This window comes from Macaca thibetana, chromosome 5, assembly GCF_024542745.1.
Source record: "Macaca thibetana thibetana isolate TM-01 chromosome 5, ASM2454274v1, whole genome shotgun sequence".
Lineage (NCBI taxonomy): Eukaryota > Metazoa > Chordata > Mammalia > Primates > Cercopithecidae > Macaca > Macaca thibetana.
In genome coordinates, this window is record NC_065582.1 from 5,599,997 (window position 1) to 5,625,307 (window position 25,311).

General features: G+C 46.8%; 1 protein-coding gene across 3 annotated transcripts in view; it reads left to right on the forward strand.

Moving 5' to 3' along the window:
• Nucleotides 1-20,785, forward strand: part of IRF2 (interferon regulatory factor 2) — an 86,267-nt gene extending 65,482 nt beyond the window's left edge. For 2 of the 3 annotated variants that reach the window (XM_050792358.1, XM_050792357.1), the window contains 4 exons: nucleotides 703-820; nucleotides 9,795-9,959; nucleotides 17,771-17,817; nucleotides 19,453-20,785. In XM_050792358.1, the coding sequence (XP_050648315.1) occupies nucleotides 703-820; nucleotides 9,795-9,959; nucleotides 17,771-17,817; nucleotides 19,453-19,761 (639 nt within the window). In that variant the 3' untranslated portion in view covers nucleotides 19,762-20,785. The remainder of the gene's footprint in view (nucleotides 1-702; nucleotides 821-9,794; nucleotides 9,960-17,770; nucleotides 17,818-19,452) is intronic. The other variant, XM_050792356.1, reaches the window with a different exon arrangement.
• Nucleotides 20,786-25,311: the final 4,526 nt, after the last annotated feature.

Here is a 25,311-nt window from a genome sequence, read left to right on the forward strand (position 1 = left end):
AAGGAATTTGTTCTCATTATTTCATTAGTGCGCGCGCAGAATTCTTGGGCTGGATGGGATATTCAGCCACCTGAAGGGCAGTTACGTAAACCCCATGGTATGGGGTAGCCTGGCTGGGCTCAGGCCAGGGTACGGCCCTTGTGATCAGCCAACCATCCAGTGCAGGGCCTCAGGTGGCCGGAGGCCATGGCAAAACTTATCTGCAGAGAATTCATCTACAACTTCCCCTAGGCTCCTGTTCTTGGGCCAGTCATTGGGGCAGAGCTTTTCCTAAGAAATAACTGTGAAAGAGGTGGCATGATTCCCCCCTTAGGAGAAAGCCAGGCATTGATTCTTTTGAGCACTCCCTCAGAGGAGGAGAATGTGGAATCCACACAGTGCGGCATTTTACAGAGACAGTGATGCAGCTCTGCGCAACCCCAAAGCTGTTGTCTGCAGGTGGAAGCACTTCCTAAAGGCGAGCCAGATGGGCCGGTACCGTTTCCTTGAAGGAAAATGGAAGGAGCTGAATACCCAGCAGTGTACCGTGTGCAGAAATGTGCTTTAAAACAGGCCAGCTTAAAGAAGCAGGGAATGAATGTATTCGGCAGCTGAGCATGAATGACCCTAGCATTAAAGAAAGTAGGCCGAGGGTAGAATTTCAGCTAAGAGAAGGGAGGGAAAGGAAGTGTTCTCAATTCTTTTTTCTTTTCTTCTTCCTAGCAAGAACCAGTTGAGTCATCTCTGGGGCTTAGTAATGGAGTAAGTGATCTTTCTCCTGAGTATGCGGTCCTGACTTCAACTATAAAAAATGAAGTGGATAGTACGGTGAACATCATAGGTAAACTGTTTTGACATCTCATTTTTTTTATACATACGAGCAGCCCCCTGGGGCCTAAAATTTGTAAAACAGTGAACTTCAAATAACATAGTCAGTGGGAGGAGGTCTTGGAATCATCTCAGAATGCAAGTTCCAGCCCCCGGATTTCAAGGCTGAGAAACGAAGGCTTTTGAGGATCAGATAAAGGAACTGAGACGGGTCAGTCTCCGTGGAAGAAGGCTGGGGTGACCTCCCAGGAGAAATGTTTGTTTCCCGGCGGCTCGTGGCTAGCAATCCCAGTCTTTCACTATTTGGTTCACATGGACAAAAGGGTATTTCTTTAACTCGGGAACCAAGGAGAGGGAAGACGGTCCTCACGAGTCCTCTCGGCAGCTGCTTCCTGGCAGACAGAGAAACTGAGGCACAGAGACGTGTTGCCAAAGGGCCCACTCTAGTTCAGCAGATGTTTTTGAGCACCTTCTGTATATCAGACTCAGTACTAGGAGCAGGAAATAGATGGAGGAGGCCCGATTTCTTTTTTCATGGAGGGACGCAGATAGTAAACAAAGACACCCACAGATAACTGCAGTGTTACCATGTGTGGTAGATACTGCAAAAGAAAAGAAAGGAGAGGGAAAAACCAAGGCACCAAATTTAGATTGGAGGTCTCAGAGGAGCAGTGTGTTCCCTCCTTCGTGACAGTTGAACAACTTCCAGATGTAGCTAGCTGTGCCCACCCCCGAGGAGGGCAGGGTCTTTACAATGAAGACATGTCATCTGATGTTCCTTCTCTCCCGTGTGGCCAAATGCACAGGTGTGGTGCCCAGAAGACCTCAGCCTGCTTTCCCTTTAAGGGGAAGGAGAAGAAAAAACTCCTTTTTATTTTTACTTTCTTTTAGCATTGAATTTTTGTTGTGTGCGTGGCGACTTCTGTTTTTAGGAAGCGGAAGAAGCCAGCAGCATACTGGATTGTCCTGACAGGCCTCCGCTGGCCTCTTGCCGAGGTTAGCAGTGCTTTTTTGTATTGAAACCATCTCCCCGGCAGTGTAAAAAGTTTGCAGGTGTGGACATTCTGTCTGACCGGCCTAGGCAGTGCTCTGTAACCCTGTTGTGTTTCTTGATAAAACACAGCCCCACCCTTTAATAAAGCAAAGATTGCTATAAAACCAGAGAGTCTGTTCATTACTCTGGAGTAAATAGAGCAGTCTGTAGGGACTAGACATATGGCAATTAGGAAGTCACGGAGTTGGGATTTTTGTCTTAATTTTGGCTGCCCAAAGTGCCCCCATAGGATATTCTTTTTTTGGTGATTGTTTCCAAGCTTGCCTGTCGTTATCTACAGTAAAACTCAAGCAGCTTTTTAAGGCAGGCCTGCAAACCCAAGTATCAACATGGGCTCCCGAAGGCGCAGGAGAGCAGATCCACAGCTTACTGGCCAGTGTCAGGGTCCCTGTGAGGGCCACCCAGTTGAACTCAAGGTTGGCAGACTCTGGCCCCAGCACTTGCCATGGTTTCAGGATGGCCAGAGGTGACACAGGGCTGTGGCACTGGGTCTTCATCTCTTCCCATATCCTTTGTTTCCCCTTATTTTTGCCATGTTTTATTATGCTTCAGATAGAAATTTTATTTATAAGATAAAAAGTAGCTCTGGGGCCGGGCACAGTGGCTCACGCCTGTAATCCCAGCACTTTGGGAGGCCGAGGTGGGTGGATCACGAGGTCAGCAGATCAAGACCATCCTGGTCAACATGGTGAAACCCTGTCTCTACTAAATATATAAAAATTAACTGGACATGGTGGCAGGTGCCTGTAGTCCCAGCTACTCAGGAGGCTGAGGTAGGAGAATCGCTTGAACCCAGGAGGTGGAGGTTGCACTGAGCCGAGATGGCACCACTGCACTCCAGCCTGGGTGATAGAGGGAGACTGCCAAAAAAACAAAGATTAAAAAGTAACTCTGGGTGAGTCTTTAGATGGAGGGCACCCCCTCTAAGAGATCACCTATGCTGTCAGCCGTGCCCATGCCTTCCTCCTGGAAGCTGAGTTGTTCACCCCTTAGGAGAAGGGGCCTGAGACAAGGCATTCGATTTTATCCACACCCCTAGAACGCTCTTAGCAAGATGAAACACCATATGAGATGTGAACCCTTACATTGCAATATGCCCAGACACAGAACCCACAACAACATACTTTATTCTTGGCTGTATTGGACCTGGAGCGCCTGGGCACTGAGGTGAGACTGTGGGGCCGCTCCTCAGTCACCAGGTGCCAACTGAGAGACCTGGGCAGTGGAGTTGGGCTGCTGTGTTTTCAGCCTTAAGAAGTTTTTATTTACTCAAGAAAGCTGTCATCTTTTTGTGATGCTATATATTGTTTTCTTCTTCCTTCTCTCCCTGGCTGCCACCACCTCATTTATAATTAACTGTCACCTCCTCCTGTCTTCCCTCACCGTACTTCCCAAGTCCATCCCTTCTGTTGCAGACACTGTGTGTGGGCCTGCCTTGGCTGTCAGCTGGGCTCTGCTTCCATTCTGCCCCCCATTTATTCTTCTCACAGAATAAAGAATGCCAGTGTCATCATGTCACCACTGACCCCAAGAAAAGGAGTTGAGTTCCCCCAGGTCCCCGCGGTCTGGCATAACCTGGGCCCTGCCCACCGCTTTCATACCTGTCTTTGAACTTGAATTACTCTGAACAAGTTCAGCTCCCTGTGGCTGCTCATGGAGACAGTGAGGTTGGTGGTGGGCCTCTTTCTGGTGGAGCAGCTGCAAAGGCTTTGTCCACAGGGCACAGTGAGGAGTGGACATGTGGCAGTTCCAACAGGAGGTGTAGCTCTAGCCCAACACGTCTCATCCACACTTCTGCTCCCTTTGAGACATTGACCCTTGAGACATTGGTTACCTCTACTGAGTTTTTTTTTTTTTTTTTTTTTTTTGAGACTGAGTTTCACTCTGTTGTCCAAGCTGGAGTGCAGTGGCGCGATCTCGGCTCACTGCAACCTCCGCCTCCCGGGTTCAGGCGATTCCCCTGCCTCAGCCTCCCAGGTGGCTGGGATTACGGGGATGTGCCACCATGCCTGGGTAATTTTTTTTGTATTTAGTAGAGACGGAGTTTCACCATGTTGATCAGGCTCGTCTCAAACTGCTGACCTCAAATGATCCACCTGCCTCGGCCTTCCAAAGTGCTGGGATTACAGGTGTGAGCCACCGCGCCCGGCCTCTACTGAGTTTTTTCTGGGATACATCCTGTGCTTCCCTTCGTGTAGTAGCCTGAGATGCTGTTTTCTCACGGGGTGCAGGGTGCACGGTGCCCTGTCCTACTGTTGCCTACTACTGCACTCTGTCACCCTGGTGAGGTGTGTGCAGCCTGTAGTCAGGGACAGCATGGCCCAGGCACCTACAGATCCCTGTCTCTGAATCACCGACCCCACGGTGACTGTCTCTCCCACCATGGCTCTCGAGTGCCTAAATCAAATCATGGCTGTATTTTATACCAAAAGAGCACGAGATTGGAAGTCAAAAGATGTGGGTTCTAGACCTGCTTCTGAAGTTTTTTATTTACCATGTGATTTTGGGCAAACTCCTTAATCTTTTGAAATTCAATGTCTAGATAGATTGGAAATAATATATAATTATTTATAAAATGGAAAAATTTAAAATTATATAGAAAATGGAAATAATCATACGGATCTGGCCCATCTCACAGAGTTACTGTGAGGATGAAGTGAATGTACAGATACATCACTCTGGGGCTAGAAGGGGGTAAAATGATATGATTATGATATTACCAAAATCATATTAAAATACATTTGATTAAGAAAGTAGCCTCCATCTGTGCTGTGTCATCAGGGCGGGTGTGAAGTTTAACTCCTGAAACCTTCAGAAGGGCGGGGGGAAGTTCCCTGCGTGAGGCCCTGCTGATGGCCTGATTTTATATGCGTGCTAATCAATTTCATTCTTGACTCTGCAGCTACTTGGGTGACCTTAGCAATCTACCTGACTTCTGGGTTTCAGCTTTTTTCAGCTGTAAAATGGTAGGACCAAACCCCCTCCAAGGACCCCTCTGTTTCTAATAATCTGCTTTTAAGCACTTTCTCTGAGGCGTGGGAGCAAGCTGCTTTCTCAGGTGGAGACCTACATTAAGTCAACAATGGCTAATAAAGTAAGAATGACCTTTTAAGGAATCAAACTGGTTCATCGGTAACCAGCCATAAATAATATTGTTATAATTCTCAGCAACTAGATTCAGTTAAAATTGCATTCCTGTGGGTGACTCTTTTCAGATGTGCTGACTTCAATAAACTGGAGAAACTTGGTGGATTTCTCCTTCTTCTAACTGAGAGTTTTCCTAGCACACAAGAGAGAACTGTTGAAAAGAAATGTCACTATTAGTTATGAGCCTGAAGACTCACTAAGGTGAGATTCAAAAGTTTTTTATGCTGATAGGGGCTAAGAAAGCCAACAGTAGCTCAGTTCGGACTTCATTAACTCTCTCTGTTAGGGAGAGCATATTGTAAAGAGTTGAAATTCGGAGTCAGGTAAGGCTAACATTGACTCCCGGTTCTGCTGCTGATTGGCTGTCTGACCTTGAATTAGTTATGTGGTTATGTCTCGTCCGGTTGTTTCAGCATGTCTGGAATGGGGATCACTATTGTGCCTTCCTCATGGGCTGTGAGGTCTTGGGAGGTGGTAGGTAGAGGCAAAGATAGGTGCTCAGAAAGTCAGGTTTTGTCATTATTATCAGTCAGGACACTCTTGAGTACCCAGAGGAGTGCCACTTCTGACTCTATTTGCTGTAGCAGGTAAGTTTGTTATTCATGCGTCTTTTCAGCTGTCAGGAGTCAGTGTTGCTGTGAGCGGTTCAGGGAAATCAGTTCACATGGCAGGAGACAGAGAGAGACACAGATAGAGACTGGTTGGTGATAGTGTTGATGCTCATCTAGAGAGCATTTCGATACTGGGGTTTCCCTGCTTCTCTCATGGGCTTTCACTCGGGAGCTGGAAAGTTTCTAAAGTACCCAGGATGTTTGGATGGAGAGAAGCCATTGTCCTTTACCAGGGCATCAAACAGCACACGCCTGTGGGGGAATTTGGCCTGAGAGATAACATCATTATATTAACTTGGTATCCAGATCCTAGCCCAGAAAACAAAGATTGACTTTTCTGTCCTGGTCACCCGCATTCAGGATACACCTAAAATCTGCGTGGACATGCTTATCTACTTTTTATCCCAGGTCATGTGTATTAAGTGAAATACGGTAGAAGTCACCCCTTTTAAGGCATACAGTCCTATAAATGTTGACAGATGCACTCAGGGATGTAACTACCACCATACTCAAGACAGAACATTGTCATCACCCCAGCACGTTTCCTCCCTGGCCCCCAGCCCTCGCACCCGCAGCCGGCTGTCTTTATCACTTTCCAAAGGCTTCAAGAGTCCGCTTGCCAGAAGTCTTGACGTTTTCTAGAAAACATTAATCGTCACATCTCGTAATTGCAGATCGTCACAGTCTCCTGCAGGACTCGACTCTGGCTCCAGTCAGTGAGCCTCAGCCCATTCATGTGTCCATTCTCTGGCTCCAGTCAGTGAGCCTCGGCCCCTTCACGTGTCCATTTATTCAGGGGAGAGTCCCTGAGTGCCTCTCTGGTGGGAGTTGTGAGTGTGTGTCATGACGACACAGAAAGTTCATGCTTTCATTGAGGAGAGATGCCATTGACCAGTTCAAAGTTCCATACGGGTATATAGAATTAACCAGCAACACAAGGCCGGAAGTCCAGAAGTGTCGCAAGGTCACGCCCCGTTGTAGTTTCGGCCGAGCGACGGGGACAGTGAGTGAGAGGCACCCAGGGGACAGAGGCCGGTCTGGGCTGGCGGGTCAGGAAGGGACTCCAGAAGTCAGGGGCATGGTGCATGCTGCCTTTTGCTCAACCCCCACCCCTGTGCCACTGCCTCACTGAAGTCTTTGATTCCTCCAACTAGAAAAAACACCCCACTTCTCCAGCTTCCATCGTATGGCCCCCTTCTTTTTCTTTTCTTTCTTTTCTGTGTTCACGGCCTTAAACTTACTCTCTAGATGGTTAGTTGCTGGCCTATAGCCATGTTTATGAACTTCTTACAAGCCGGATGCTTGACTGCATCGATCTTCCGCTGCTCCTTCTAGCCCTGGGAGGCCAGGGGTGCAAAGCAGGTGTTCCATAAATCTCTGTTAGTTGAATAACCGACTTGGATGTCATGGGGAAAAGCAGTGAGAGAAAGAATTCCTGGTTGGAACAAAGGGATCTGACTAGGGGGATACTTGAGCTGCTGCCATTGTTTGTAGTCCCAGCTAGCTTGCTGTCTTTCTATTAGGAGCAACATGCAAAGGAGAGATGAGTTTTGAAGTATTGGAAGTTTAAATGGCTTCGCCTTAAGTCACATTTATCTAAGGCCTTCATTGCCTTAGTATGCAAAGCATCACTGTGCCCTCCCTCCTCAAACTCACCCATTTGGGTTCTACCTCCACCCACCAGCTGCTTCTTAGGACTTGGGCTAGGGCAGGACGTTATCTTGTTTTCCTGCCATTTTATTTTACTTGGAGGGAAGAGGCAGAAGAAACTTGAGAGAGGTCAGTGTAGGTCAGCGTCAGTCTGTGTCTAGTGACCTGCATAATTGATGTCGTCACCCTCAAATAGGATAGTCCAAAGGATGAAATAAACAGGCTTGGGATCTGCCTGCCATATAGAGCCTGCCTGCCTTTTCTTTAATTTTATCCCCCCCAGGAAAACCTAAACAGGATCCGGTTTCCTTCCATTCTGTATGCTGTGGCTTTTGGACTCTTATCACAGCCCCAAATCCCCTGTCTGAGCCTCTTCTGTGCCTTTCCTTTCTTTCTTAAAGAACCTATGAATTGCCACTGCCCTCTAAAACCTTCCCTGCGTAGCAATCAGATAATGTGCTTATCACTCCACAGAAAGCAATTAAAACAGGAACCTGTTTATAAACAAGAATACTTCAGAAAATAAAATACTTGGAGTGATTAAAACAGGAGCCTCTCCATGACGCCTGGCGTCTCAAGGAGACTGGAATGCATTCTAACCTGAATACTTTGCCGATTGGTGAGAAAATGTCAGCAACATAGAGCACCGCATATACTCCAAGCTGTGTGAGTTTGGACAAGTCACTCTCCCTCTCTGTGCCTGAGTTTCTTCATCTATAACAGGATAACGCTGCTTTCTCTGTCATCCTTGTGGGATAAAATGTTAAAATAACATATACGAGGACCTTGGGAATTATTTCTTCACCTTTATTTATTGAAGCTAATTTTCAGGGACATTTCATCCAACTGACAGTGGTATGAGGTCAGTTTCGTTTAAAATTAGGGCAGGACCTTAGGGATCTTCAAATTGAAATGGCAATGAAATATCATTACTTACCTATGAGAATGGCCAAAATAAACAGTGACAACATGAAACGCTGCCGGGGCTATGGAGAAATCTCATCACTCAGACGTTGCTGGTGGGAATGTAAAATGGCACGGTCACTCCGGGAAGCAGTTTGGCAATTTCTTGTAAAATTAAACATGAAATTACCATATGACTCAGCAATTGCATTCTTGGGCATTTATCCCAGAGAAGTGGAAACTTGATGTTCATACAAAACCTGAACACAAACATTCATAGCAGCTTTATTTGTAATAGTCAAAGGCTTGTATCAACTCAGTCATCCTTCGGGGGAGAATAAACACACTGGTACGTCTATACCGTGGAATACTACTCGGCAATAGAAAAGGAACCAATGACTGACACGCACAACTTGGGTGACTCTGCAGTGAATTCTGCTGAGTAAAAGCCAGCCCCAAAATGTTACTATATGAGTCCATTAATATAACATCCTTGAAATGAACAAATTAATGAAACGGGGAACAGATTAATAGTTGCCCAGGGGTCCCGGACAAAGAGATGGATGGGGAGGTACTGAAGGAAGGTGGCTATGGTTACAAAGAGTCACATGAGAGAGACTGGTGGTGATGGAACTGTTTGGTGTTTTGACAGTGGTGGTAGGTACATGAAACTTCATGTGTGATAAAACCACTTAGTCCTGGCGCAGGTACACACTCACACAAAAGAGTGCAAGTAAAACTGAGGAAATCAGAACAAGATGGGTGGATTGTTATTAATGTCAATACTCTGGTTGCGATATTGTATTCTAGCTTTGCAGGATATAACCATTGGAAGAAAATGAGTAACAGGCACACAGGATCTCTCTGTATTATTTCTTACAACTGTATGTGAGTTTACAATGATCTCGAAATAAACAATATAATTTTAAAAATTGAGGCAGATTTCAGAGCTAGGGTTGTCAGATTCCGTCTTACCAGTGTTCCGGGGAGCTGATGCTGCTAATGTTTGCCAGAATTGGAAATCTGACTCTATTCCACTGTGCTGATATTTCAGCCAGTTGGACATGTTGCCTGCAGAGCAGGAAGGGAGCTGGGAGCGTAAGCAGAGCACCCCACAGCTAGATGTGACACAATTGGGTGATTTTCATGGTCCTTCCTCTTTGGTAAGGTTTGATAATGTCTCCCTGGATCATAGAATCCAGAAAATCAGCACAGCGCCTTCTTTTGGAGCAAGTGCAGGGGGCAGAAATCGGTCAGGTTCAAAATACTGTCATGTCTGGCCCTGGGGCTGGGGCTGGATGCTCCCTCTGGTCCTGTGGCCTTGGCTGTGACGGGGTTGAGTGTGGAATTCTGCTGAGCTGGATAGGACATGGCTACGGTGCATGCCATTGGCAGGCATGCTGGAGACAGACCTGGGGAGCCAAGTGCTGGCCGGCTGCTCCCTGGGAGACATCACCTCAGAGCTACAGAGCTCAGGCTTGTTCTTCAGCCCCATGGCGGGGGACAGATAGTGATGGGAGCCTGGCAACCTGGCTCTTTTGGGGAAGACTTTCTTTCTTGAGAAAGTGTGCTAGAATTGTGAGGTCAGGAGACTTTGCATGATGGCTGTCTTTTCTTTGAAGTTGTAGGACAGTCCCATCTGGACAGCAACATTGAGGATCAGGAGATTGTCACCAATCCGCCGGACATTTGCCAAGTCGTAGAGGTGACCACGGAGAGCGATGAGCAGCCGGTCAGCATGAGCGAGCTCTACCCTCTGCAGATCTCCCCCGTGTCTTCCTATGCAGGTGAGCAACAGCGGGAGGCTCTGGGAGGCCTGGAAACTGGCTGCGCAGTGCTTTGGTCTAGGGTCACCCATCTCACCACCCCACGGAGCATCTCTCCTCTGTCCTAGGAGTTATTCTTCCTGGAGTTTTTCATACTTTAATTATCTTGATCAGCATCTTCTTGGACACTTTTGTTCTCAGGTAGAGGACAGGATCACAACATTTCTTTACTCCGTTGGCCATAACATTTTTTTTTTTTCTTTTTGAGACGGAGTCTCGCTATGTCGCCTAGGCTGGAGTGCAGTGGGATGATCTCGGCTCACTGTAACCTCTGCCTCCCAGGTTCAAGCGATTCTCTTGCCTCAGCCTCCTGAGTAGCTGGGATTACAGGCACACACCACCACTCCAGCTAAGTTTTGTATTTTTAGTAGAGTTGGGGTTTCACCATGTTGGCCAGGCTGGTCTCGAGCTCCTGACCTTAGGTGATCTGCCCGCCTCGGCCTCCCAGAGTGCTGGGATTACAGGCTTGAGCCACCGTGCCTGGCCTCCCATAACATTTTCATGTATGGTTAACAGATAAGATTTCTTTAGGGCAGTGGTTCATCAGAGTCTAATTTGTTAGTCCAAGTTACTAGAAATTTGGCAGTGCTTTAATGGATTCTCAGTTTGAGCAGACTGGATAGGACCTTAGAGGTGATCTCTTCCTGTTCCTTCATTTCTGAAAGGGAAGGGACTTACTCGGGGTCCTACAGTCAGCACGTGTCTGGGCCAGGACTTGACCTCAACCTTCAGACCCCAAGCTCATTGCTAGATCCATTCCATTCCAGCAAGCGTACTTGTCCTTTCCACATATTTTCTCTTTCTTTTTATATCTAGTACAGGTTCTAATTAGGCCAGATGACTGAGCCCATTGCCAATTCCCCAGGGAACTGGCGACATAATGACAGGAGTTGGCCCGGGCAGAGTCACAGGAGAAGGAACAGATCCAGTTGGTTCTTGATTCTTACAGAGTAAAAGGACGGCTCCTCTTGTTCACCGGCATGACTTCATCTTCTCCTCTCTTCCTGATGATCTCCGTTTAACTTTGTGGAAATCAACCGTAATTAGGAAATATAAATCCTGAGTCAGTGTTACTGCTTGCAGATATTAAAAATAAAAAGCAGAGGCCCCATCCTAGGAAACTGCAGTTCAGTTCTAGGAAATTGTTCAGGGATTCTTCCCTGTGCTCTTTACACGCTGCCAAATGGGGTGTCCTCCAGTAGGTGCCACCCCCAACAGTGGCTCAGACCCGCGCTGGAATTAAGGACCGTTGTTTGTGAATTATCAGCCACTAAATCTAATCTCATTTTCCCTGAATGCCAACTTTCTTGTTTTTTCTTTTTTTTTCACTTTTAAAAATTGTGGTAAAATACATTAACATAAAATTTCCATTTTAGCCATTTTTAAGTGCAAAGTTTAGTAGCGTTAAGTGCATTAATGTTGTGCAGCTGTCACCGGCAGCCACCACCAGAACGTTTCTCATCTTGCAAAACTGAAACTCTGTCCGCATTAAACACTAAGTCCTCTTTTCCCTCCTCCACCCTAGCCCCTGGCAACCTCCTACCTATTTTCTATCTCAATGAATTTGGCCATTCTGTGTACCTCATATGAGCGGAATGATGGTGTTTATTGTTTGGTGACTGGCTTACTTCACTTAGCATAGGTTCTAGTGTACATTTATGCTAGGAATGAACGTAAGTGGGATGTGAGAATAAACCTTGGCTACAAGAAGACTATAATCTGTCAAACAGGATAAGCTTGTCATCAGTGATTTATTCAGCAAATGCATTTTGAACTCTTATACGTGCCAGTCCCTATTTGGTCCTTGCCAGTATTCAGTCACAAGAACCACCGTTTGTTGCAAGTTTATCGTGCCCTGGGAACCATGCTCAGTGCTTCGGTACAGGGGACTATTTGTTGTTGTTATTGTTGTTGTTAATAGAAATAGGGTTCTGCCATGTTGCCCAGGCTGGTCTAGAACTCCTGGGCTCAAGTGATCCGCTCACCTCAGCCTCCCAAAGTTCTGGGATTACAGGCCTGAGCTGCCAAGCCTGGTATGATACAGTTGACTTGTTTAATTATAATTAGAGTAACCCTGTCAGCCAGGTATCATCATCATCCCCTTTTTAAAAGTGATGAATCTGGCTGGGTGTCATGGCTCACGTCTGTAATCCCCGCACTGGAAGGCTGAAGTGGGAGGATCACTTGAGCCCAGAAATCAGAGACCAGCCTGGGCAACATAGTGAGACCCCACTTCTACAAAAAATAAAGTTAGCTGGGTGTGGTGGCATGTGCCTGTAGTCCCAGCCACTTGGGAGGCTGAGGCAGGAGCATCACTTGAGCCCAGGAGTTCAAGGCTTCAGTGAGCCCTGATTGCACCATTGCACCCCAGCCTGGGAGACAGAGTGAGATTCTGTCTTTAAAAACCATATATATATATATGGATCTACGGCTGTCGTAGGTAAAGCTGTGTGTCTGAGGGAGGAACGATTGGGAGCACAGCTAGAACCCATGAGCCGTTGATGCCAAAGGCTGGTCCTTAACCCCCCCAGCCTGTGTTGCTGCCCTGGACAGCTGCACGGGCTCTGCCATTCAGAACACAGCCACATCCCGTGATCTCATTTGATTTTCACAAGGACCCACCGAAGGAGGCAAAGCCGAATGTTTATGCCTTAATTTTACAGTAGAGCTAACTGAAGCGTGAAACACTCAGCCACTTCACTTATATTTACATAGTTATGGCTAAAAACCCGTGACTTTCTTCTGTATCCTGCCGCTGCAGGCATCATTACGCTCCATGTGGTTTTCTTTTTCTCTTCTTTTTTTAGGGGGTTGGAGCTTTAGAATAGACTTCTATGTTTATCTGTTGAGTAAGACTTCTCTGAGGTCTTCTTGGGGATTCTGGAAAGGCCTCTTCTTGCCGTTCTGCCAGCAGTGGCATTTGCTCAAGCAAAAGAATCCGGAGAACAGCAGATCCATGCAGAGAAATGAAAATTTTGTTACTGTCTTCAGGACATTTGCATAGATTTGAAAGGAAGGCTTTCAGTGCCAGGATGGCCGTCAACAGGAGGTTTGGCTGGAGCCTGGCTTTTCAGCCTGGCCTTGGGTTCTTTCCGTTGTTTTCATTGTCTGGATTCTCCAGAACCTTGTGGAGGGAGGCTTACTGGATGGGACCACAGTGTTCCGTCGCTGCTGCTTTTCTAGAGCGCACACTGATATAAAACATTTCCCCGTTACTGACTGTGGTTAATTTTAGTTCCTCCGTCAGAAATTGCATAGCGTGCTGCCAGGAAAGGCGGCTTTCTGCGTGTATTCACCTTTCTTGCTTTGTGTTCTCCAGTAGAGCCGGCCGTTTGCCTGTTTTTCATGATGGAGTTCCTTTGTTTGGGCTGTTCATCTGCATGTCAGCCTCCTCTGACCATCTTTATTCATCTGTTTGGGAAACTGGTATTTAGAGGCTGCTGTTTGCTCGTTTTCCCCTCTACTATTCATTGAACTATAATCCCAGTAGTATAGTAGAAAACCACATTCAGTTTTGCAAGTCTGTCTTCTCCTCTATGGTCTAAATATTATGGTGAGAAAGAGAAGAGACAGTACTTGCATTGGATGTTTTAAGACAACATACACTTCTAGTGTGATTCGTAAACCTTTCGTACTAGGGAGGGACATTTCAAAGTGCCACTTTGGGAAGCTCCGGCGGAGAGACATGTCATGTTTAAAGATCCATCACAAAGGGACCGCTTGCCTGATCTGTGGCATCAGAATTGTATTAGGTGGTTGATGGTTTAATAAAAGAAAACCACAGTAGAATAATGGGGGAGGATGGGTAAGAGGGGCTGGAGAGTAGACTCGAGAAGAAAGCATCATCTGAAGGACTCACTGGCTATAATGAGAGAGTGGAGATCTTCTACTGACTGGCAGCCATCAGTAAAGGCTTTGAATCCTTCGGGAAACAACACCAGGCTTGCATTTTGTTGGGCGGAGCAAAGACACAATAGCTTTGAGATTAAGAGGACTCCGATTTGAAAATAATTTACTCCTGGTAAAAGTAATTGAGAATATGATCAATAGAAAGACATTCAAATCAAACTTGTTGAACAAGAGCCTTCCAGAAAGTGTAGCAGAATGTCAGAGGGCAAAAAGGCTTTCAGGTAAAAATGTATCATCTCCCTTCCAGCAGTATTCCTGAGATGGTTAGACAATATGTGTGTTCTCAGGGAGGCATTAAAAACTGGTCTGGAATAGAGAGTTAACTACAACCAGCGTCACCCTAGAACTGGAAGAGCTTTGGAGATCATCTAATCCAAATACTCCCCTTCCCTCCCAGCCCAGATGCTTTCGGGAAAACTGAGACCAGAAAGGTTAAGTGAATTACTCATGTGCCTGTTGGTGCCGTGTAAACACCTTCAGCTTATTCAGCTTGTTTGGAGTTGCTAGAGAGACAACTCCAGACTTCTTTATTCCATTATATTTGAAGTAAGTAATAAACAAAAAGCAAAAGGAAATTCAAACTAATCAAAAGGGAAAATGAAATAACAACTTATGTTGATAGTTCCATAGTAGCACTGATCTGGAGGCACAGCTGCAGTCAGCTGCCTTGTGTAAGAAGTCAGCGTGGAAGTGGGAGTGGTGGAGTCAAACCAAGGAAACAGAGGACATGGGGCGCGGTGCATCCACCAAAGCACTTTGAGTCACTGATTCTGGGGTCGCAGAGAGAACTGCTGCCCTCAGCGGGAGGTTCAGGGTTCTCTGCTCCTAAGGTACTCAAGGCCCCTTTTTAAAACTGTCGGTGTCCTAATATGGCGCATCTTCCTGACGACTTCAGATGCTGTGGACCTTAATCTAGACATGACACTCTTTAACTCGCATTTGTGTCAGCTGAAAACAGAAGTTCAGAGCGTGTGTATCTTTTCTTATCTGCAGCTATTTCCCTGAAGCTGAAAACTGGGTACTTAAAGGAAGTTAGCATCCCAGTCACATTCATGGGCTGTGCAAGGTCTCGCCCAGGAGCCTTACCCCAGGATCTGACTTCCAGCCCTTCCTGCACCTGCGACTTGGGCTGTGCTGGAATCCCAGCCCCCAAAGCATGCTTGGTGGCGTTTCTTTGTTTGTATTTGGAGGGGAAAGGAAAGAAGACCGTGATATTTATGGAAAGTCATTAGGAGTGAAGAGCCTCTGAACCCATATGAAAGGAAGAGAAACCTTGGCTTTGGAGCACAAAGAAAGCTCAGCATAAAATGGAAAGCGGATCTTGAAATTTCGTCAGAGGCCAGAAGAGCAGGGAAGCAGGGCTGCTGTGTGCAGTGTGCAGGCCCCGGAGTCAGAAGTCCGGTTTTGTTTTCTCTCCTCTGTGCTGTCTCAGTTGGCAACTCTGGCAAGTTTCTCAACATCTCTGTTCCTCATTTTTCTTCTTGGGAGTGGCTGTTCCGATTCCTGCCTCCTCGGGATACTGAGCCAACACGAGAGTTCTGTGAGGAGGGGAATTCTGTTTTCTGTTGTTTTTCATGTGTTTCTGCGTGGAAACAGTTCTTGTGCTTAGCACTGTCAGCTCATCTTCATAGCTGGGATCTTCGTCAGCTGAGGCTGAGGGCTTCTCTGGGCCTCTGTGGCTCCCAGCATGGGATGTTTTGGGGAAACATGCCCAGTCCGAGGAGTGGAGAGATCTGCCTTCTGCATGCTCATGGCCAGCCCCCCGCGATCACTCAGGCTTGTGTGAAGTCACTGGAGAACAGTGGCTGACAAACAGGCCCAGAGACTCCAGGCTGGGACCAGTGGAGTCCACGTTCTTACTTTCCTCGTTTAAGGAATGCACCTGTGGCACAGTTTGTCCATTTGTTCTTTTGCCTTTAATTGATAGACAGCCTGGTCTGGGGCTAATGCTCTCGGTGGAAGAAAGGGCTCTATCTGGGCTGGAGCCATCTCATCCCAGCGCTGCCACCAGGAAGATATGAGACAGAAGCCAGCCCCTCAGCAGGGACCGGGTGGAAAGCTGGAAGGCACTGGAGCATAAGAGCTCTTCTGCATAACGGGGGATAAGAGCAGCTGCTTCCTGATGTAGGACCCCTGTGAGACCTGCATGCAAAGCCTGTGGCATGGCATTGACCCGTAGTGCTCCCCTCTTTTAGAATGTTCGCTTCCTTTAGAACATGAGCTTCACTTTTGGATTTTCTCGTGTTTTGAAATATACGTCACCTAAAATTTACCATACTTTTGGGTATGGGGTTATTAAATTCAGAGTTGGAACTAAATGGGAGGAAAGGCAGTTAAAGGTTACCATCAGGAAGAGAAGCTATTGCAGTTACTCTTTAGGCCTTGTCTGTACAGTGAATGGCTCAGGTTAAGTGATCTCTAAATGCCTAAATATTGCACAAGCTCTGCCCTCTGTGATTTTATTTCTCAGTGGTTATGGACACTGGAAAAATAGCACACCATTGATATTTTATTTTACAAAATCAAAATGTTTTTATGTTTAAAAATATTTTTATAAGCATAGGTTGTGTATAATCACTAGACTTCAATTTCATTAATCCAGCCTGTTGTGCAAATCCAGGGTTAAGCAGTGCTGATGTACGGAGTGTGTGCTGTGTGCCAGGCCCTTGCTAGGCCTTTTCCATGTACCCTCTCACTCACTCTCCATGTAATCCTCTTAGCAGGTGGCAGTGCCCTCATTTTACAGAGGAGAAAACTGCAGCTCAGTGAAGTTGAGAAACTTGCCCAGTGTCTCACAGCTGGCAGGCCAAATGGGGATGGTAACTGATTGGCTGCCATAACCATGAAACCACAAACTTAGTGGCTTGAAGCAACACACATTTGGATCTTACAGTTTCTGTGAGTCAGGAATCCAGGCGTAGTTTAGCTGTGTCCTCTGCTGCAGAGTCTTGCAAACCTGCCATGGAGGTGTTGGCTAGGGCTGCTGTCTCATCTGAGGCTCAACTGGGGAAGGGTCCACTTCCAAGCTCACGTGGTTTTGGCAAAATTTCGTTTCTTGCAGGTTGTTGGACCAAGGACCTCAGTCTCTTGCTGGCTGTTGGCTGGAAGCAGTCCTTACTTCTTTGCCATGGGAGCCTTCCCAACATGGTTGCTTGCTTCAGCAAGGCCAGCAAGGCAGAGTGTTTCCTCTCCCAACAGGTTTCTGTGTTATGTAACATGATCATGGACACAGGATCACATCCATTCCATCCCCTTTGCTGCATCTTATTTATTAGAAGCAGACACACATTCCATCCACACTCAAGGGAGGCAATCCCAAAGAAAGTGAACCCGAGGAGGTGAGGATCATGGGGAGCACCCCAGGTCTGTCCACCTACGGTAACCCACATGGCAGATGCAACTCTAGAAATCCAGGATCTAAGTCCTGAAGGGGTGAGAGGTAAAGGAAGGATCTGAGTGTGATGGGGATAATGTAGGACAACCTTTTCAAAATGGTCAACTCTGCATTGGAACTTAAATGAATTGGTTGGCATGGATTGGAAGACAGGACCCGTGTGGGCATTGTGGACAGAGCTGCAGTGAGGAGGGCCCCAGGGACCAGTGCCCCTTCCTGGGAGGTAGTGCCCAGTGTAGACACAGCCCGGCCCTGGCCAAGGGAGCCTCCTCGCAGCTCTCAAGCCTGGTTCTCTGAAGATTACAGAGTGGAAATTCACTGTAGCTTCTTCCATGTAGAATGTTTGACTTTACAAAGGGAGGAGGTGATGAGTTTAGTTACTCAGTCTCCTTTTTATAAACACTGCCCGAGCCTGGGCATGGCTTGAGGGACAGGAATGATGGCCCTGTGTTTTTCTCTCTGTGAACAGAAAGCGAAACGACTGATAGTGTGCCCAGCGATGAAGAGAGCGCTGAGGTAAGCCGCTGCCCTGACCGCCTACGATTCTGCCGAGGAAAAGCCTCCCCACCAGCTCCGGGCTTTCCTTGCTGCTGGTTACACACCTTTCCTTTAGATCACAAGCTTCACTTTGGGATTTTCTTGTGTGGTGAAATATGCATCACCTAAAATTTACCATACTTTTGGGTTTGGGGTTATAAAATTCGATGTTGGAACTGAATGGGAGGAAAGGGAGTTAAATGTTACCATCAGGTAGAGAAGCTGTGATGGCAGGAAAAGGGAATGAAGTGGAGGCCAGGAAATGCTGATGCTCTTACCACTTAAACATCCTACTTCACTGGCAAAAATAGAACAGCTTTCCCAGCCAAAAGCAGTGACCAGTACACGTCAGAAAATGCTAAGCAAAAGCCTCTTCCACGTGTGCGTGGGTTCCCTCCCTCTGTGACCCATGCCCAGAGCTGGTTGTGTGCCCCATCTTGATTCCGAGTGGGTCCCATCCCCTCTCCCTCCGGTAGATGGGGCATGCACAATGGCAGAGAGTGGCTGGAATGGAGATGGAAAGCATTCCTGCTGGCCACCTGCTGGGGGTCTGTGCTTGAGTGAATGAGAGAGAGCAAGAGGGAAGGAGAAAGAGAGAGGGAAGCTCATGGTTGTTTGAATTAGTGGTTTCCCATGTACTAAACACTTTCAGAAAAAGTGCAGGCATTCTGAAAAGACAGATGTACACACTGACATACACCCTGGCCTGATTTCTTCAAGGTTGCAGGTCTAGTCCCTTCTCTGAATGAAACCAGCCCTTCATTCAGAGCTCCACACTGTGGAGCTCTAAACCACCCCCATTTGAAAGCAATCAAGGGGCATACATTGCAAATCACTAAGTTCCTCACTACCTTTTCTCTGCAAATGCAGGTTGGCTCAGGTTGACTGGGCCAGCTCTGAGGGACTGAGTCACTGTGCCACACTGGCTGTGGTGACCTGAAACCTATCGAGTAATCGGGCCGAGCGGCAGAGCATACGGGAACCAGAAACCAAGCTGCTGCCTTCTTTTCTTGCCTTCAAGAGTAGTCTGGAAAGTATTTCTGGGAGGTAGCAAATGGGAATTGATTTAAAAAAAAAAAAAGAAAAGGGAAGAAAAACCATTACTTGGCATGTGAATAGCTGGGTGCAATAGATTTCACTTGAAGGATATAGAAGTGCTAAGCCTTTGTTCATTCTGCAGTTCTTAAAAAATTCAGCTAAAGCACCAACACATGGAAACAGTGACACATTTTTCATTTTTAAATTTTATTTGTGGGTTGCTGTTTTGAGACAAGGTCTCATTCTGTTGCCCAGGCTGGAGTGCAGTGGCGTAATCATAACTCACTGAAGCCTTGACTTCCTGGGCTCCAGTGATCCTCCCACCTTAGCCTCCCGAGTAGCTGGGGCTAAAGGTGTGCACCACCATGCCTAACTAATATGTTTTGTAGAGATGAGGACTCACTACATTGCCCAGGCTGGTTTCAAACTCCGGAGCTTAAGTGATCCTCCAGCCTCAGCCTCCCAAAGTGCTGGGATTACAGGGATGAGCTACCACACCTGGCCAGTGATGCATTTTTTAAAAAGCCATCCAATAGAAGGAGAAGGAAATACATATCTTAATTACTTTCTTTAAAGGGGCGGCCACACTGGCGGAAGAGGAATATTGAAGGCAAACAGTACCTCAGCAACATGGGGACTCGAGGCTCCTACCTGCTGCCCGGCATGGCGTCCTTCGTCACTTCCAACAAACCGGACCTCCAGGTCACCATCAAAGAGGAGAGCAATCCGGTGCCTTACAACAGCTCCTGGCCCCCTTTTCAAGACCTCCCCCTTTCTTCCTCCATGACCCCAGCATCCAGCAGCAGTCGGCCAGACCGGGAGACCCGGGCCAGTGTCATCAAGAAAACATCGGATATCACCCAGGCCCGCGTCAAGAGCTGTTAAGCCTCTGACTCTCCCCGGTGGTTATTGGGGCTTCTTGGCTTTGTTTTGTTGTTTGTTTGTATTTTATTTTTTTCTCTCTGACACCTATTTTAGACAAATCTAAGGGAAAAAGCCTTGACAATAGAACATTGATTGCTGTGTCCAACTCCAGTACTGGAGCTTCTCTTTAACTCAGGACTCCAGCCCATTGGTAGACGTGTGTTTCTAGAGCCTGCTGGCTCTCCCAGGGCTACTCGCTCAAGTTCAAGGACCAACAAGGGCAGTGGAGGTGCTGCATTGCCTGCGGTCACGGCCAGCAAGGTGGAGTGGATGCCTCAGAATGGACGAGATAATGTGAACTAGCTGGAATTTTTTATTCTTGTGAATATGTACATAGGCAGCACTAGCGACATTGCAGTCTGCTTCTGCACCTTATCTTAAAGCACTTACAGATAGGCCTTCTTGTGATCTTGCTCTATTTCACAGCACACTCAGCACCCCCTTCTCTGCCCATTCCCCAGCCTCTCTTCCTATCCCATCCCAACCCATCCCATCCCACTCTTTTCCTACTTTTCCTTCCCTCAAAGCTTCCATTCCACATCCGGAGGAGAAGAAGGAAATGAATTTCTCTACAGATGTCCCATTTTAAGACTGCTTTAAAAAAAATCCTTCTAATCTGCTATGCTTGAATGCCACGCGGTACAAAGGAAAAACTATCATGGAAATATTATGCAAATTCCCAGATTTGAAGACAAAAATACTCTAATTCTAACCAGAGCAAGCTTTTTTATTTTTTATACAGGGGAATATTTTATTCAAGGTAAAATTCTAAATAAAATATAATTGTTTTTTATCTTTTCTACAGCAAATTTATAATTTTAAGATTCCTTTTCTTGTTTATCAGCAGTTGTTATTACATCCTTGTGGCACATTTTTTTTTTTTTTAATTTTGTAAAGGTGAGAAAAGCTTTTATGAGCTCATGTAGCAATCAGATTATCCTGTGGATTGATAATAAATGAATATGATATATAGTTAAATTTTTAAGGGGCATCACTCCTGGCTTTGTCTGTGTCTGCTTTAAAAGAGCACAATCACGGAATAGGACTGACAAAGTATTGTTTCTTTTTGGGGACCAAAATGTTTTCCCTTGTTGACCACAAGAAACCCTGGAGGTTCCTACTGTGAGGCCGCAGATGACTTCTCTTGAGTGCTCGCCTGAGCAGGGGCCTGTGCTGAGCGTTTTCCATGAGTTCCCGTCTTCATTCATCACACTCGTGCTGTAGAATAGGCATTCATCTCCGTTTCACGTGGAGGAAATGAAGACAACGTGAAGATGCCTTTACTCGGCTCACAGTGGCACTAAGAGGCAAAGGCACAAGTTGGGCACAAGTTGAGCCCAATTCCCTGTGCTCTGAAGGGGGTCTTTTTTCTTGTAAGCATATCTGTTATCTCAAATGTCTGTCTTCCTTTGTGTTGGGAGCGTTCCCTAGGGAGGGGAGTATTTTAGCTACTCCACTGGTTACCTTCTCTGCTATGAGCGAGGTTCAGCCACCTCTGTGTCCTTCCTGTTTTCATCCTTAGGCTTACACGTACGACGGACGTTTTGTGTTTATGTCACTTAGAGGGGTGCATGGATAAGACATTTTCCACAACAGGAATTATGTGTTGGGCTCCAACACCATGTCCGTCGCTATTCTTCCTAGGACCCAAGGCCTTGCACATAGACCCTGCCCTCAAAACTTGGGGGTCTGTCTTGTGGAATAAAAGGGGTGACTTCAAGAACACCAGTCTTTATCATCCACTTGGTGTTTGAAGGTATAGTCTTGGCCTGGAGAAAGCCACAGCAGCAGCCTCCCCTGCATCCCCAGTATCTTATTCTGTAAAATCAGAATATGAAACCTTCGCTACCTGCCTACTACCTCTGGGGGGTTGTGGAGGAGATTGCTAAGTTAATATTTGAAGAGGTTCCTTTAATGAAAGGACAAAAGGCTATTTCTGTGCCTCTCTCCATGTGTGGCAGCAGATATAATTAGCGGCCATAAAGTTATCCAGCCCTGAATGGAAATCGACTGGAGCATTTTCCTGGCGGATGCGTTGTAGTGGAAATGCCACACACAGAGGCAGGGCTGCTTCGGGAAAGAGCACCTTCGTTGACTGTCTCAGTTTCTTAGTGAAAGGGGAGTTACCAGGAGGAAAGGGATGCTGCCTGGCTCCTTGGCACCCTGCTTTTCAGTGAAGACCTGCTCTTCCCCCAGGTCCTAAATGGAGGAGTTCACTTTGAGACTTACATCTAAAACCTTTTACTGAGTCATCCTGTTCTTAAATAAATTAACAAAACAGTAATGGAAGGTTGCCCTGAGTCACATGACCTGGTTATCAAAGGGTTTAAGGTGGCTCAGGTCTTCTCCCCCACCTCCCCCTTCCTTCTTCCCAACACAGGCTCAGGGCTTCTTCCTGCATCTCAGGTCCCAAATGCCATTCCTGCTGCCCTCCCCCTGCTTCTGTAGTGTAACCAGACTTCTCAAACCCCATCAAGTGGAATAAAATTCAGGACTTGAAAATGCATCATTTAAGCTCCAGAGATGATACTCCATTGCCAATAAGGCCATGAAAAACAGAATCATGTTTAAAATACTTCTGAGAAAGCCTATATTGTTTCTAAGTGATCCTTGTGAGCAACGTAGGAAAACAAGCTAGTCTCAGGACGCCTAGGGTTGACAGGAAGAAAAAGGCGATAGAGCAGCTCATGGACCCAAGCCTCAGACCTTGTCGTCACTTAGAGGAAGTACCAGGGACACATGCTTCTGGTTGGTATTTGTGCGAGCTGATAGGCTTTTATGATGGGCTTGGGTGTGTGTGTGCACGTGTGCACTTAACAGCAAGTTCAAGTTCAGTGTAACTGCCTTTGGAACAATAGTTTCCATTCTCTGCAGCCAGTTCCTGGGTCACTCCCTTGATAACGGGCTCGCTGTACAGCTGTGAACTGTGAATTCAGGGACGCGTACGTCTGCCCAGCCTTGAGGTTGCCAGCACCCAGCACATCCACATGCCTTGACCAAAGGGGCTTCTGGTATGCCATTTGCGTATCTAAATAAATCCACCCTCAACCGTACCGTTTTGTCCGTGTTTTGATGAACCACCGCCAAAGGTGATATTGAGTCTATTGAAAAGGATTTGTAAAAAAGAAGAGAGATACATGGCTGTGGAACACAGATTCTTGAGACATCAAAACCCTAACACAACACCCTTTCCCCACCTGAATCCAAAGTGTACCATGCTATCATGTAGCCACCACTGAGACAGATTTTAGAAGTGAAGAAGATGAGTGATTTGATTTCAGGAGTCTGAGTTTTCAAACTTGTGCTTTTGGAAGTACTTTGCATATGAATGAAAAGATGGTAAGCCCCAAATGGCCTCCTGCCCCTAATTCCGAGAGATGGAACATGAGACGTTCCTTCTGCTTGAGGCCACTCTGCAGCGCTGCATTCATTAGGCTGTAAAGGCCCCTGCTATTGTAGTTATGGACAAATAAGCCCAGATCAAAGGTGAAAAAAAAGAACCCCACTGTTCTGCCCAATTTCTCCTGATAGAAGACAAAAGCTAGAGAAAGGTTTACACACAGGTGGCCAAGATGAATTCCTGGCATTCAGGGGTCAAACAGCTAATGGCTGAGTACCAGTGTGGTTTGGAGGCAGAAACTGGTTTTTACGTGGTACTGTTCAGCCACCTCCCTCACCCTGAAACTCCATCCCACAGCACAGTGACATGCCCGGGACCAGAGTGATCAGAGCTGGCAGGACATGACCCTGACCTCCCTCTGTCCCCAGGCTGCAGTGGACCCCTCCCAAGGGCAGTTGGGTGACACCATCAGCTTCTTGAGGCTGTTTCTCAATCTCATTTGCACCCCAACATGTGAATCAAGGTTGGGTACTACTAGGCTGTCATACCCGGGATCTCCTCCTTCCCTGAGCCCCACCATCCTGGTGTCAAAAGAACAGGACTGGGACTCTTGGCTTCACCCCCTTAGGAATGTGTCTAACCACAGGCCTGGAGATGAGAGCCCAGCTGTGCGAAGCCGTCAGGTCTCAGGTCAGGAGATGCAGGAAGCTGGCAGGAGTCGGGGAGATGATTTCTTGTGAGGCTGCCTGGCCTCTGGGTCCCCACTGGCCCCATGGGACACTGGTACCTTCCCCATTCCCTGTCTGGGCTTGGGCATCACTGGTCCTGCTGTGCAGACAAATGAGGGTTTTGTAGAGGGTTTTCTTCTGTGGCCACACGAACAGCAGGTGCAGAGGCGCTGTGTCTCTGCTTCCGAAAATAGTGCCTGGAAGGAAGGAAGTGGTCAGGCCTAATAGCTGGTTTTAGCAAAAATGTTAAGTCTGTCCAAGAACCTGGGTTGTGCTGTGGAAGGATCAAGATGTAGCACACTTCAGAGTTCACATAGTCTGAAAAGAGCACGCTCTGGAGTCTGACCAGGTTTCTTCAGAAGGAAAGCAGTGTGTGTGCTTCAGTTCCTGTAAGCACACTGCCCTTTGGAGGTTTGGTCAGTTTCCCCATATCTGCTTTATAAACACGTCCAGACAGAGGTTGCTGGTGCTGTGGAATGTAGTGCACTGGGATCGTGCAACTGCTGCTCAGTTAACCCCTTACATGCGTGGCCGGAGAAACAGCAATATCACGTGCAACAGCCTGTGTTGCGAAAACAGTTCATTTTAAAAACACAACTTTTTTTTTTTTTTCCTGCAGGTGCAAAATAACTCCACAGTGATAGCAGCTTTAAGTTTCACTTTTGGTTGAGAAGCACATTTTAAAATACAAATATCTCTCCACGTGAATCATCAGGGAGAGGATATCCAAGATGTTCTGGCAGCTTGGGTTGTGTATCTGAGAATACTCTTATGCTCCAAATTTTCTCTAATGTGCCAGTTCAAAGGCATTGACATTTTCAAATCCACACATGGCACCGGAACTGACTGCCTGAAGTTTCAGGATAATGTTAGCAGCGAGATGGGAGTGAGTTCCTTAATTGGGGGAAGGTGATGACTAAGCCTTTATTCATCCCCAGAATTCACATTGATCCATATTCTCTGCCGAGTTCACTCTGCTGTCTCCCAAGGGGACTTGCCCAGTGCTGGGACTCTAGAGCATATCTTTATGCTGCACTATCTTTTCTCTGGGAAGCTCATGTTTTGAATGTAACTGAGATGCAGGAAAGATGTCACAGGCTCAGCTCTGCAATACTCAGGGTACAAGCAATAGACATTGTAGTAAAAATCATAAAATACAGCCCAAAGCCATTGCTTGGATTTTACCTGATGGTTCCAGGGATCCTGTGCAACACAGCTGATATGGGAAGGAGACCACAGGTGGATTTGTGTTTTCAAACTTTTATTTGCAAAATTGATCTGAAGAAATGTAATTACAGTGCCTCTCTCAGCAACTAACATATTTAATTAGGGTAACCAATCATCTTCGTTTGCCCAGAACTGAGGGGATTCTCAGGACGTGGGGCTTTTAGTGCTAAAACCAGGAACGTCTCAGGCAAACTGGGAGGGGATGTCGCCTAAATG